The 14,070-nt window shown below is 47.4% G+C and overlaps 1 protein-coding gene across 3 annotated transcripts in view; it reads left to right on the plus strand.

The window, feature by feature from the left end:
* The first annotated feature begins 922 nt into the window (after positions 1-922).
* TM6SF1 (transmembrane 6 superfamily member 1) overlaps positions 923-14,070 on the plus strand; it is a 28,383-nt gene continuing 15,235 nt past the window's right edge. The window contains exons 1-5 of one of the 3 annotated variants that reach the window (XM_083412236.1): positions 923-1,441; positions 7,724-7,827; positions 10,048-10,145; positions 12,739-12,842; positions 13,752-13,834. In XM_083412236.1, the coding sequence (XP_083268362.1) occupies positions 1,350-1,441; positions 7,724-7,827; positions 10,048-10,145; positions 12,739-12,842; positions 13,752-13,834 (481 nt within the window). In that variant the 5' untranslated portion in view covers positions 923-1,349. Of the gene's footprint in view, positions 1,442-7,723; positions 7,828-10,047; positions 11,136-11,392; positions 12,843-13,751; positions 13,835-14,070 lie in introns of all 3 variants that reach the window. The other 2 variants (XM_083412238.1, XM_083412237.1) reach the window with 2 other exon arrangements.

The following is a 14,070-nucleotide window of genomic DNA, read 5'->3' on the forward strand; positions in this document are numbered from 1 at the left end:
TACCTGAGAAGAAGCCCCATTGCATGCAATTACCTCCTTCTGAGTAAGACGGGCATTTAGGATTTGACCCTGCAGATCTTTTAGTCTCCAAGGTGCTACTGCAGGTGGGGACATAGGAGCCAACTCATGCTGGTAGCTTCGAGAACACTGTCCAACCATCTTGTCCTCTGTCATCCCCTTCTCCTTGTGCCCTCCATCTTTCCCAACATCAGGGTCTTTTCCAGGGAGTCTTCTCTTCTCATGAGGTGGCCAAAGTACTGGAGCCTTAGCTTCACGATCTGTCCTTCCAGTGAGCACTCAGGGCTGATTTTCTTCAGAATGGATAGTTTTTATCTTCTTGCAGTCCATGGGACTCTCCAGAGTCTCCTCCAGCACCATAATTCAAAAGCAACAATTCTTCGGCGATCAGCCTTCTTTATGGCCCAGCTTTCACTTCCATACATCACTACTGGGAAAACCATATTTTAACTATACGGATCTTGGTTGGCAAGGTGATGTCTCTGCTTTTTAAGATGCTGAGGGGGGGGGGATATCCCCTCAAACATTTCATTGGGAGAGGGGATAGGAGTTGGCTCCTATGCAGGGCCAGATTTAGCTTTGATGAGGCCCTAAGCTATTGAAGGCAATGGGGCCCTTTCTATGTCCAGCTGTCCTTTGTCAACAACAAATCGTCCCTATTTTTTGTGTTGAATATATGATATGGTAATTTATGGACCTAATAGGTATCTAAAGCCATTTGCACATAACAAAATATGTATTTTATCAAAGCAATTGTTGAACTGAAATACAATTAAGAAGAAGTATATTCATATTGGAAATGTACATCCAGTTTTTTCCCCCTTTAATTTTTTGGGGGATCTTCAAAAGAGTGGGGCCCTAAGCTATAGCTTGTTTAGCTGCAAATCTGGCACTGCTCCTATGCATGCGCCAAGTGACGATCCGCCGGGCCGGCTCGCTTTTGCCTCCGCCGAAGCGTGCAGAGGAGGAGGCGGAGCGGCGGCCGCGGGCTGATCCCTCCACCGGCAGCCCAGCCCCGGCGCAGTACAAGAGGCGAGCGCCAAGGCGGCGGGCGGGCTGCGCAGAATGAGCGGCGCGCAAGCGGGCAGGAGTACAGGTCCTCTGAGCGCTCGTTCGGCGGCGCTGCGCGGCGGGCGGAGCCCTTTTCTGCAGCAGCGGAGCTCTTAGGCTCGGCTGGCTGGGCGCCGCCTTCCCCTCGGCAGCATATGGCGCTTCCCGGCGCGCCGCGGAGGAGCCCACCGAAGCAGGGCGCGATGCCGGGCGCGGAGCCTCGCTGAGTCCCCCGCGCAGCGCCCCGGGAGAGGCAGGAAAAGGAGCGAGCCAGCCCCGGGATGAGCGCCTCGGCTGCCACGGGCGTCTTCGTGTTGTCCCTCTCGGCCATTCCCGTCACTTACCTCTTCAACGCCTTGGCTGCCAGCGGCGGGTGAGCGAGAGCGGGGTGGTCGCGTTCCCACGTGCGCTCTGGTGGCGGGTTTGCGTGCACATGTGAACGCGGTCTGGGAGGCAGAGGAGCGGAAGAGAGCTCCGGGAATGGTGGGCGCGGGCAGAGCAGGGGCGGTGAAGCCTATTCATGGTAGGGGGAGAGGCGAACTTTGTTCCACACAGAGTTCCGGAAAAGAAAGAAATATATTGGGGTGGGGAGAGGTAGGGGGTGGAAAAAGCTGCTTGTTTTGGGGGCAGCATTCCCCCCCCTTCGACCCACCCAAGTTGCCATCTGTAGAAGCAATGGAAGCTGAGGGCCTCTGCCTGTTACTGTATGGAGAAACTGTATTGGGACTTACTTGCTGGGATGTCTTGAGCGATCCAGCTGCATGCTTTCTGTCCCAAACAGATAGCGCCTGCTTATGAGTAAATGCGAGCAGGGGATCGGGCTGAATGGGCTTGCCCAGCTTATAGGGTGGCGCTGTGGGTAAAACCTCAGTGCCTAGGACTTGCCGATCGCATGGTCGGCGGTTCGAATCCCCGCAGCGGGGTGAGCTCCCGTCTTTCGGTCCCAGCTCCTGCCCACCTAGCAGTTCGAAAGCACCCCTAAGTGCAAGTAGATAAATAGGGACCGCTTTATAGCGGGAAGGTAAACAGCGTTTCCGTGTGCTGTGCTGGTGCTGGCTCACCAGAGCAGCTTCGTCACGCTGGCCACGTGACCCGGAAGTGACTCCGGACAGCGCTGGCCCCCAGCCTATAGAGTGAGATGAGCGCACAACCCTAGAGTCGGACACGACTGGCCCGTGCGGGCAGGGGTACCTTTACCTTTATGAGTAAATGCATGCAGGGGATTGGGCTGAATGGGCTTGCCCAGCTTATATCAGTGTATAACTTGAACGTAGAACTTCCATCAGCTTCAATTGTAAGTTGAGGTTTCTTCCAGCACCAATTTTTATTCATGAGTCAGAGATTGAGTAGCATGACAGAGGAATCGCTGGTGCCTTTAAGGTCCCCATTTGCACATCATGCAGGAAGTACTCAGAATGTCATTAAGACTGCAGTTCCAACTCCCTTGGCTTGAGAACAAGTCCCATGGAATTCTGTAGGGCTTAGCAGATGTGGCTAGGATTGCACTGTGAAACAGCCAAATTCTGGCTCCCTGATTACCATAGCAGCATGATACGATGTGTGTGGTGTACACACATTTACCTGTTTAGGTGTACACTAAAATAGCTTATGTGTGTACATCTAAAATATATATGTATTGAGTGAAGAGGTCATATTCCACATGCGTGAGAGTATCGCAGTAAAATGTCCTTCGTTCTTTTTTTGCTGTTTGCACTGAGGAACACATTTTTTTTATTATTCTGCTGAGGGGTTTATAGGAAGGCAAATCTAAATGGGCATTAGAATTGTTAATGTGCTTGATGTGTTCCTTGTGATCGCACATTCACCCGGGTCAAGTGTGCTGTTGCCATAGAATTTTACACCGGCGTCCGCATCAGCGTGGTGAAGGTGCACAGAACTTTGCATTAACTGGAGTGTTGCAGCCTTAACAGCTTCTTCCAGTGAAGTCCTACACTTACCTAACCTGCTTTTTGAGTGTTCAGAAGCTGCCTTATACTGAATCAGACTGCTGGTCCCTCTAGCTCAGGACTGTCCTCACTGACAGCTCTCCAAGGCTTAAGCCAGAGGACATTCCCAGGGAGATTCCCTAGAGATTGAACCCAGGACCTTCCATGTGCAAAGAAGATGCTCCGCTGCTGACCTATTGCCCTCCTTGCTTAGCTAACAAATGGACACCACATAACACCAGTCCTGAAAGAGCTACATTGGCTCCCAGTACGTTTCCGAGCACAGTTCAAAGTGTTGGTGCTGACCTTTAAAGCCCTAAACGGCTTCAGCCCAGTATACCTGAAGGAGCGTCTCCATGCCATGGTTCAGCCCAGACACGGAGGTCCAGCACCGAGAGCCTTCTGGCGGTTCCCTCATTGCGAGAAGTGAAGTTACAAGGAACCAGGCAGAGGGCCTTCTCGGTAGTGGCGCCCACCCTGTGGAACACCCTTCCACCAGATGTCAAGGAAATAAACAACTACATTGGTTCCTTGGGTTAATAACTTAATTCGTTCTGGAGGTCCGTTCTTAACCTGAAACTGTTCTTAACCTGAGGTACCACTTTACCTAATGGGGCCTCCTGCTGCCACCATGCCACCGCCACACGGTTTCTGTTCTCATCCTGAAGCAAAGTTCTTAACCCGAGGTACTATTTCTGGGTTAGCGGAATCTGTAACCTGAAGCATCTGTAACCTGAAGCGTTTGTAACCCGAGGTACCACCGTATCTGACTTTTAGAAGACATCTGAAGGCAGTCCTGTTTAGGGAAGTTTTAATGTTTGATCTTTTATCGTGTTTTTAATATTCTGTTGGGAGCTGCCCAGAGTGGCTGGGGAAATCCAGCCAGATGGGTGGGGTATAAATAAATTATTATTATTATCATTATTATTATTATTGCCATAGAACATAGGGAATCAGAACCATTGGTGCATCTAGATCTCCACGCAAAATGGCAATGGTTCTTTGGGGTTTCAGACAGCTCTGTCTGGAGATGTGGGAGTCTGAAATCGGGACCTCCTGTCTGCAAAACAGATGCCATTCATTAATAATAATAATAATAATAAATTTTATTTATATCCCGCCCTCCCCAGCTGAAGCCGGGCTCAGAGCGGCTAACAATAGTAAACTACCCCATACAGTGGTACCTCGGGTTATAAACGCTTCAGGTTACATGTTTTCAGGTTGCGGACCACGGGAAACCCGGAAGTACCAGAAAGGGTTACTTCCGGGTTTCACTGCTCGTGCATGCGCAGAAGTGCCAAATCGCATCACGCGCATGCACAGATGCAGTGCTGCAGGTTACAAACGCTGTGGGTTTTGGACGTGCCTCCATCACGGATTACGTCTGCAACCCGAGGTTCCACTGTATTGCAGGCTGAGCGATGGTGGTATACCTTGGACTATCACTATGTATGACCTGAGCCGGTGATTTCCTTGGCTTTTGTTGCAAACATAGCCAAGAGTTGGCCCCATGGAATGGAATGAGACCTCCTTCTGCCTGAATGTGCACAAGCCTGTGGTCGTATCTGTCGTACCAGCTACTATAGGTCATCTACGATTCCTGGCCATTAACTGAAGGCACACCATTGTCTTTGGTAGAAATGGCTGTGAACTCATAAAGTCCTGTGTCGGAAGTTTGAAAGTACTTTCCTGCTTTTGATCTCCCATTAACGGAATTCAGATGTGCGCTAATGGCACAGGGAGGCTCAGTGGTGCTTCAGGTATCTGCGAAAACAATCACAAGCACCTGCATTTTTAAAAAGGTGATATCCTTTATTGCCAATGCATATTGAGAAATGCTCTCGAGCGATATGTTTTTTAACAATTAAAATGTGGATGAAATATCTTCTCTGAACCCAGAGAAGAAGAAGCTGAAGCTCAGTACCCAGCTGGAAAACATCCTTTCTACTGGTGTATAATTCTTGTTGACCCACTTCAAAATTATGACGGAGGCGGCAATCCTAACCCACTTACCTGGGAGGGAGTTTCATCAAATTGTGTAGGGCTTACTTCTGAGTAGATATGTTTAGAATTCTGCTGCAAGTCTGAAATTCTATATACACTTCCCTGGGAATAAGTTCATCTGAATTCAGTGGGGATTACTTCTGAGGAGACATGTATAAAATAGATACGTGTGTATCCAGTGCTGTTTTTTCGGGGGGGGGGGGACGCAGGGGTACGCATACCCCTAAACATTTTGTGAATCTTTATACTTTTGTCCATTTACTGTATTTATTTTTCCCAATTTGAACTATAAAGTGGTGATTTTCTTGAGCCAAAGTGAGAGTACCCCATAACTTTTATTTTAGAAAAAAAGCACTGTGCGTATCTGTTGAACACACACACTCAGAAGTAGGACCTATTGAATTCAGTGGGGCTAAGTTCTACCACCACTGTTGGAGGCAGTATCCTTCTGCCACTTACTGCGGATCACAAGTGGCTAGTATTCCCGGGAAAGTGGGTGAAATATTGCAGCCTTCCTTGGCAATGAGCCCCATTAAACTCTGCTGAGTAAATATGCATAGGATTGTGCCATCAAGGCATGCAGTGTGTTCAGACCCTCTAGGGGAAAATAACCCTCCTTTTCCTCCTTCCACAGTTTATTTTCCTGCCCAGCTTTGATCCCTCTTGCCTGCTTCCTCTCTGTGTGAAAACATCTTGACTGTATGTTTTTAGCTTTCCTAGATATTACAGATTCATTTGCATTAGAGACATCAATTTCAGTGGAGCCGTCAGAGGAGGGCCGAGTGGGCAAGCAGCGGAGAGATCCATTGGCTGCTTGCATAATCTGTGCTGGTATTTTTAGAAGCTGCGCTCCGCTGCCTGCAAGGGACATTGTGTGTAGAGAGAGAGGAACAACAATAGCTACCAGCTGCCTTCTCAAAAGGAAGAGCCAGGGGTTTCATTTATCAAAAGAAAACTGCCAGTGCCATGGCATGTTTTGAGGGCAAAGGCCTTCCGAGCTGGAAAGCTATGGGAGAAGGGCTGTAGCTAAGTGGTAGAGAATCTGCTTCGCATGCAGGAGGTCACAGGTTCAAATCTTGGCATCTCCAGGCAGGGCTGTGAAAGGCCCTCTGTCTAAAAATATGGAGAGCCATTGCCAGTCAGGTCGGGGTAGACAATGCTGAGCTAGAGGAAGCAGTGGTCTGACATGGGAGAAGGCGGGTTCCAATATTTAACTGAAATCAGCCCTGTGTTCCATGCCATGAGAATGTGAATCTTTCTTTATATTTAGAAAAGGACGACAGCTCAGTGACAGAGCCCATTCTTTGCATGCAGAAGGTTTAAGATTTAAACCCTGGCATCGCCAGGTAGGGCTAGGAACGACCCTTGCTTGAAAGTTTGCAAAGCTGCTGCCAGCCCGTGTGGGCAGTATTGACCTGGGTGCACTAATGGTCTGCTTTTGGCATAAGGCAGCTTCCTATGTTCTTTAACCTCAGATAACCTCAGCCTAATCCTTTATATCCCTGCCTGATCACCAAGACCTTTGGGAGAGTCTCTATAGATGGTCCTTCGTGCTTCAGAGGTACAGCTCATAACTACCAGAAGCCATGCATTCATTGTAGTGGGTCTGAGCCTGTGGGACCCCCCTCCCAAACTGAGATTAGACAGGCACCCTCCCTGCTGAACTTTGGCGCATGACTAAGACTAGTAATGTAAGCAAAGGCAGATGTTGTTATAGTTTCTCTTGCTAAAGACTATGGGGTCAAGTAGCAGGACCCACACTCTGTTTTCATGATGGATTGTGGTAGATACTCGTATTTCCTTGATATGTGCAGTGCTCCTTCAAAGCGGAAAGGGTTTTGTTTTTGCGTAACTATCCGCTTTTGAAACTGTATTCTGTACATAAGGATCTGCAATTTGCAAACGACTTCTTGCGATGAGCTGTCCAAACAGCATTACAAAGCTTGGGTTGCTCTAATGATGGTTTGGTGCACTGCTGACAAACTATAGTTTATGTAATTATGTAGCAAAATGTTTGCTTGTGACCAAGCCAGTGAAATGTAACAACTAAATCGAACAGAATAAGGCTGCTCCCTCCTTTCTGAAGACATGATTGCTTGTGTGATTAAACAAAAACAAAAAAAGGAAGTGAGATACAAAGTGTGTTTCCAAATGAGGTCTGAGAAATTCTTAACCACAGAGTGCATTTGCAGAAAGGAAGAATGCAAAATCAAGCAAACCTTCAAAGCAGCTTCTTACTTTATTATCAAAGCTTCAATATGATTGAATCTTGACAATGGAGAGAATGCCCTCGTTTCTAGGGCTTAAAAGACAAACATGGGCTCGTTGTGTTTGCATTTTGTGCTGGGGAAGATCAGTAGCAATGCTTAAGCTGCCTTGCAGGGATGTTTATTCGCTATTGCCTGTTTATGGTATTGGACTGGATGAGGTCCAATAAACTGAAACTCAACCCAGAGAAGACAGACACTGTTAGTAGGTGGTTCTTCCGCCTGGAAAAATGGTGCCAAACCAGTTCTGGATAGGAAGGCACAGGTGGACTGCCTTCTACCAACTAGTCACCCACCAATGCCCCTTTAGACAAGGATGATCTGGCTTCGGTAGTTGATGCTCAGAGATCGAGTTGTGTGCAACAGTATGCCATTTGTTTGATACAGTTGAGGAACCATTGAGATGATAGACTTCTCCTCTGGTTTTAATCTCTCCAGCTCCTGGGTCACTGTTGCAGTTGGATTGTTGATTCTGTTCTTAGTGGGTCTAGCAGCCCGATTCCTGGTGAAAAGAAAACCGCCCCGAGACCCACTGTTCTATGGTACGTATTGGTACCCTGCAACAGGAGTATCTCTAAGGGTAGAGTGTGGCTTTTACTAAGGTTTAATGCAGGGGTAGGCAACCTAAGGCCCGGGAGCCGGATGTGGCCCATTAGCCTTCTCAATCCGTCCTGCGGATGGTCTGGGGATCAGCGTATTTTTACATGAGTAGAATGTGTCCTTTTATTTAAAATGCATCTTTGGATTATTTGTGTGGCCTGCTTGGTGTTTCTACATGAGTAGAATGTGTGCTTTTATTTAAAATGCACCTCTGGGTTATTTGTGGGGCATAGGAATTTGATCATATTTTTTTTCAAAATATAGTCCGGCCCACCACATGGTCTGAGGGATGGTGGACCGGCCCACGGCTGAAAAAGGCTGCTGACCCCTGGTTTAATGAGAAATTATGGTTTCCCACTGTAAGAACAAATTGCCTTGAGCCTTGGGGTTATGTGCTCCCTGCCATTCTCTTTTTGTGCCCACAAGAAGGAGAATGAAAACTTCTGGTTTTGATTTTAAAGCTAACCACACCAGCCTGTGACGTCTGAAGTTGGGGAATTGTGATTTGAGGTTAAGGCAGAATCAGGCTGTGGTTTCAAGACCTGGATTGTTTAGATCAGTGGTTTTCAACCAGTGTGCCATGGCTATAAGCTCCCCAGGTGAATGGTGCCTCTGGGGCTGGCCAGGGGGTTTGGTGGCCGGGAACTGAGGCGGCCTTGGAGTAAGCAAGCAAGTAAGTAAGTAAGTAAGTGAGGGAGCCCAGCCAGCCAGTCCACCAACGCTTGCTGTTGGAAATGGACAGACAAGTCCTAGGCCTCTGTGGGGCAGTGTGAGCAGGCACCTCTCTTTGGGGCTTGGGGGGCAGCTCAGAGACCAGGCATGGCAGCGGCGGCTGCTGGGAGGACTCCCAAGGAGAGGGTAGTGGAGGTTGAGGGAACCCTCCACAAGGGAGGGTGTTTGAAAAGGGATGGGGGCCACCAGCTCTGCAGTCAAGGGGTGACATAACTGGGCTCCTGAGCCCCAGAGGGCAGTGGCGTAGCGTGGGGGGTGCAGGGGGGCCCGGCCGCACTGGCCGCAACATCGGGGGGGGGGCGCTCACACTCGCAGCTCTCTGCCCCTACCTGGCTCACTCACTCTCTCTCACTGCAGTGCTGGCTGTGCGAATCCGATCCGAGCCGCCGGGTCGCCGCCCACTGTGGAAGGGAGGGTGCCAGGCATGCGGTGCGGAGAGAGAGCGAGGGACTATCTGGGGGAGGGACAGTGCAGTGGGGGGGGCGCAAATTACTTGCCTTGCCCTGGGTTAGGGGGCGCAAATTGCTTGCCTTGCCCCGGGTGCTGACAACCCACGCTACACCACTGCCAGAGGGGTGCCACAGAAATAATGTAGTTTTGTGGACTCAAAAAGGTTGAAAACCTCTGGTTTAGACAGTTGCAAGGATGGGAACTTGCGGCTCTTCAGATGTTTTTGTTGGACTCCAACTCTCATCAGCCGCAGCCAACAAGGCCAGTGGTCAGGGATTATGAGAGCTGTAGTCTGCGACATCGGGAAGGCCACGGGTTTTCCATCTGTGCTCTAAACAAAAAAACAAACAGTCCCTGAGTCCAGATCACAGGGTACTGTGGTTAGTTTAAGATCAAAAGCTTCTCTGACTTTAAGAGTGGCTGGGGAAACCCAGCCAGATGGGAGGGGTATAAATATATTATTATTATTATTATTATTATTATTATTATTATTATTATTAATTATTATTATTACAAGTTACAGGGAACCAGGCAGAGGGCCTTCTCGGTAGTGGCACCCACCCTGTGGAACGCCCTCCCATCAGATGTCAAAGAGAAAAATAACTGCCAAACTTTTAGAAGACATCTGAAGGCAGCCCTCTTTAGGGAAGCTTTTAATGTTTAATAGGTTATTGTATTTTAGTGTTTTGCTGGAAGCCACCCAGAGTGGCTGGGGAAACCCAGCCAGATGGGTGGGGTATAAATAATAAATTTATTATTATTATTATTATTGTTGTTGTTGTTGTTGTTGTTGTTGTTGTTTGTTGTTATTAGGGCATGGGTAAAGAGTTGGGAGCATATGAGTCTGAGGCTTACGGTGGGGAAGGCCAGCCTGGCTTGTGCCACCCTGGCTGTCTAGCTGAGCTTGACATTAGGAAAAAGACACTCTTACAAGTTATTAATGTGTTTATATTCCTCCTTCTCCTCTTGAACTGCCACAGTCTATGCCGTGTTTGCTTTCACCAGCATCGTGAACTTGATCATTGGGCTTGAGCATGACGGAATCATCGATGGATTCATGACCCATTACTTGAAAGAGGTAGGTGATGATCTCAAGGTAGGAGCCGCTTGGCGGATGACTGGAGGGTGGTGAAGGCTGCATGAGCCTTTATGGACGCCAACAAAGGCTGTTTTTAGTTCCTCCTAAAATCTCCACATCCTCCCTGAGTTCTGGAGAACTTAAAAGCTTGCTTCCTCTTTTGTGATATTTTCGTTCTCGGCAGCGCTTGGGTGCCGTTCCTCCACAACAACCAAGACTTTTCTTTTTTTACTTGCAAGGCCCCAGAGCAGAGGTGGGGAACCCCAGGCCAGATGTGGGCCTCCAGGCATCCCTGTCTGGCCCTCAGGGATCTCCCCAGCCCACAGTCCTCCCTGGCTCCTGCTGTGCACCCTCCTCAAGTGCTTCTGCTTGCCTAGAATTTCCCCTTCCATTCCATTTCATCTCACTTTTAATTTTTATACCGCCTTTCTATACTATGGTATGCACCAAAATAGATGGCAAAGATTGTCCACGTAACAATCTGATCCGATACAAAAAGTCACAGTAACTTAAAAATAAACAACTTATATCAAATAAAGCAATTTTCAATAATGCATTAGAATATAACAGTAAACAGTAAAATTAAATATCAGCAAATAGTAAACAGCTTACACTTATAAATTACAGTAAAGAATTACTAAACTGTCAATCAATAAAAATAACGGCAAGTCACAATGCATAAATTGCCGCAAGACATAAAAAAAAACCATGTAAAAGGATCAAATTGAGAAACAAGGACACACAACTTATAGCACAATTTTTTTTAAAAAAATATGGTCTGGGAAAGGCTCCTAGGGCTGGAGGATAGGGCAAGGCAGGTGGAAAAAGGCATTGCATGATGAAAAGCAGAAAATCTCTCGCGCACATCTTGATTATTTCGCGTGGCTGGAATGTACCCTGCTATACCGAAGGGAATGTGGTCCTTGACCTGAAAAGGCTTCCCAACCCCCCTACTCCAGATTGCTGAAGGAAGCTTCATCCTGATATACCGTATTTTTCGCTCCATAAGGCGCACCAGACCATAAGACGCACCTAGTTTTTGGAGGAGGAAAACAAGAAAGAAAATATTCTGAATCTCAGAAGCCAGAAGAGCAAGAGGGATCGCTGCGCAGTGAAAGCAGCAATCCCTCTTGCTGTTCTGGCTTCTGGGATAGCAGCGCAGCCTACATTTGCTCCATAAGATGCACACACATTTCCCCTTACTTTTTAGGAGGGGAAAAGTGAGTCTTAAAGAGCAAAAAATACAGTATTTATTTATGGATTTCAAAGAATTGCCGGTTGCCCTTCAGCAGATTCCAGAGGCGATGAACCGCAAGTACAAATAATGAATCATTTATATCACAACACACTAAAATCTGGCCTCATGTTGCCACAACACGGCTGCATCGGTCCTTTTAGAGATATTGCCCTAGTTTGGCTTCTGGGTTTTGTTTTCCTCAAGGATCAGCGTGGCTACTTTTATTTTATTTTTAGCAATTGTCTTGTTTCTCAACTACTTCAGGCTCAGAAACAGGTTCAGGATTGCAGCCTTAGAGCCATGCGAGATGTGGTGTGAACACCCACACTTAGGAGTGTCAGCAGTTTTGAAAAACACGCAAACACACAATGTGTGAACTTGTATCAGGACCGCAGCATTGCGGGATGCACAAGCCGTATTCCCCGCTGTGCCGCTTTATGCCATTTACAGCTATTAATTTGTTTGCGGCATTTGTTTGCCGCCACACAAAGTTCTCTGGGCAGCTCATGATACATAACTAAAAGCCAATTTAAATACAAATTACGACACAAAGGCATGAAACGCTAGAAAAACAAAGCTTGCCGCATCCCCAAAGATCAGAGACAGATTTCCCTGATTGAGATTGCCTCTGCTCAAAAGTTATTTGCCTTCCAGCAGAAAGCTTAGTGGTATAATTGGGGTAGGGTTATTTTGGGCAGGACATTAATTACAAAAATGGCATGGGGGTGTTGGGGGAGAATAGCTAATCCGCCATCCAGTGTCACCCCGGCCTCTCCCTAATCCTCACTTCTTAAACACACACACACACACACACACACACACACAGACAGGTGATTCCAGTTGTAGATTTCCCATATCACACCCTGCTGGTTTATTACTAGGATACTGAACTCAGCAGAACTCTTTAGAATAAATATACCGTACTTTTTCGTGTATAAGACTAGGATTTTTCCTTTAAAAGTTATGTTAAAAATTGGGGGTCATCTTATACACAGGTAGTGTATCCCCCCATTTTCTCAATTTGGAGTCCCCCCAGAAAGGGGGCATCTTATACCCGAGGGTGTGTTATACACGGAAAAATACAGTACTTTGAATTGTGCTGTTGGACAATTAATTTCCTGCAGATTGGTCTGGTATATTTGGATTTGATCCTTACGCGGCACACTTTTCGTGATGGTTGATCTCGGATTGCAATTTTCTTACGCTGACGCTTGAAATGTGACCTCTAGAAAGAATGCTCATATCAGGATTGGATTAATGTTACCAGCTTTGTTCCTTTCCAAAGCTGTTTTTTATTTGTGCTGCCTCAGAAATGCTGTCTAATCTTATTTGTCACTGTGTTTTTGTTTTCCTTAGGGGGAACCTTATCTGAACACGGCCTACGGCCATGTGATCTGCTATTGGGATGGCTCTGTTCATTATCTGATGTATCTCTTGATGGTGGCAGCTATTGCATGGGAGTAAGTTGATTTAATGGTTGTGGGCAGCAAGATTGGCACAATTTACCTTTCACGGCTCTTTTCAAAAACACCTCACAGTATACTTAGCTTTACCTACAAACTGGGCATAAAATGACCTTTCCTTTTTTGGGTTTTTTTTAGAAGTAGTTTAAGCTTAACCTGAAAATTCTAATCTTGGCACCTGTTTATTTATATGTTTTAAAATTTCTATCCCACTTTTCCTCCAAAGAGCTCAAGGTGCCATACTTATGTGTAATGGTTCTAGGGGTTGCTCGTGCGTAAGCTTGTCCCAACATCTGGCTGGGTTGCCTGAGTGAACCTTTTCTGTCCGGGCAGCCACTCACCCATGACCGTCTCAATCGCTGGCAGAATCCATCAGTGGGCATTTCTTAAACTTTTTCCAGCAAAGAAGTTCTTTGACGCCCAGTCTTCGCCTACTCTCCCTGCGCGGAAGCCTTCTGCGCAGGGAGGGTGTGGGCATCGGAGGACCCCTTCTCTGCCCACTGGTCCCCAGCAAGGAGTCATGGGATCGCCTCGCCGATTTCCCCATCTCCCCCCCTTCTCCACTGGAGCTACGCTGATTCTCTCCCCCAGAAGATGGGCTGCCCCTCGCACTCCTGGGACGCTCTCTGGGATCCCTTCGGAGCTTGCTCTCTCCCTTGGACACTGATGGCAGTTCCCTGACATTATGTCTCCCCATGCCATTTTATTTTCACAACGACCCTGTGAGGTAGTTTCGGCTGAGAGAGAGAGTGTGACTGGCCCAAAGTCATCCAGGAAGCTTCACGGCTGAGTGGAGATTTGAACCCTGTCCTTGTCTGACTGTCTAACCACTCCACCATATTGTCACAATAACGTGTGCCTCCAGTTGTGAAGATGGTGTATGAAAACCGGGTATTTCTGTTGCAGGGAAAGTTATCGGACTATTGGCTTATATTGGCTGGGGTCCATCATGATGAGCGTCATTGTCTTTGTGCCTGGAAACATTGTGGGTAAGGACATATCACTTAGTCCATCTTGCTTTGTGGAGAGCCACACTTGGCCTGCTGTCAGAATTTTGATTTTGCAATAGATGCAAGAGCCCAAATGTCTCTGGTTGAATATCTGTACTGTTGCAATAACTGGAAAACTGGACATGGTCAACAGAAGCCAAACTCAAATCCATACCATTTATTTGTGCCTACACAACACTTAGGGACGCGGGTGGCGCTGTGGGTTAAACCACAGA

This window comes from Podarcis tiliguerta (genome assembly GCF_965153285.1).
Source record: "Podarcis tiliguerta genome assembly, chromosome: 14".
In the NCBI taxonomy this organism is placed as follows: Eukaryota; Metazoa; Chordata; class Lepidosauria; order Squamata; family Lacertidae; genus Podarcis; species Podarcis tiliguerta.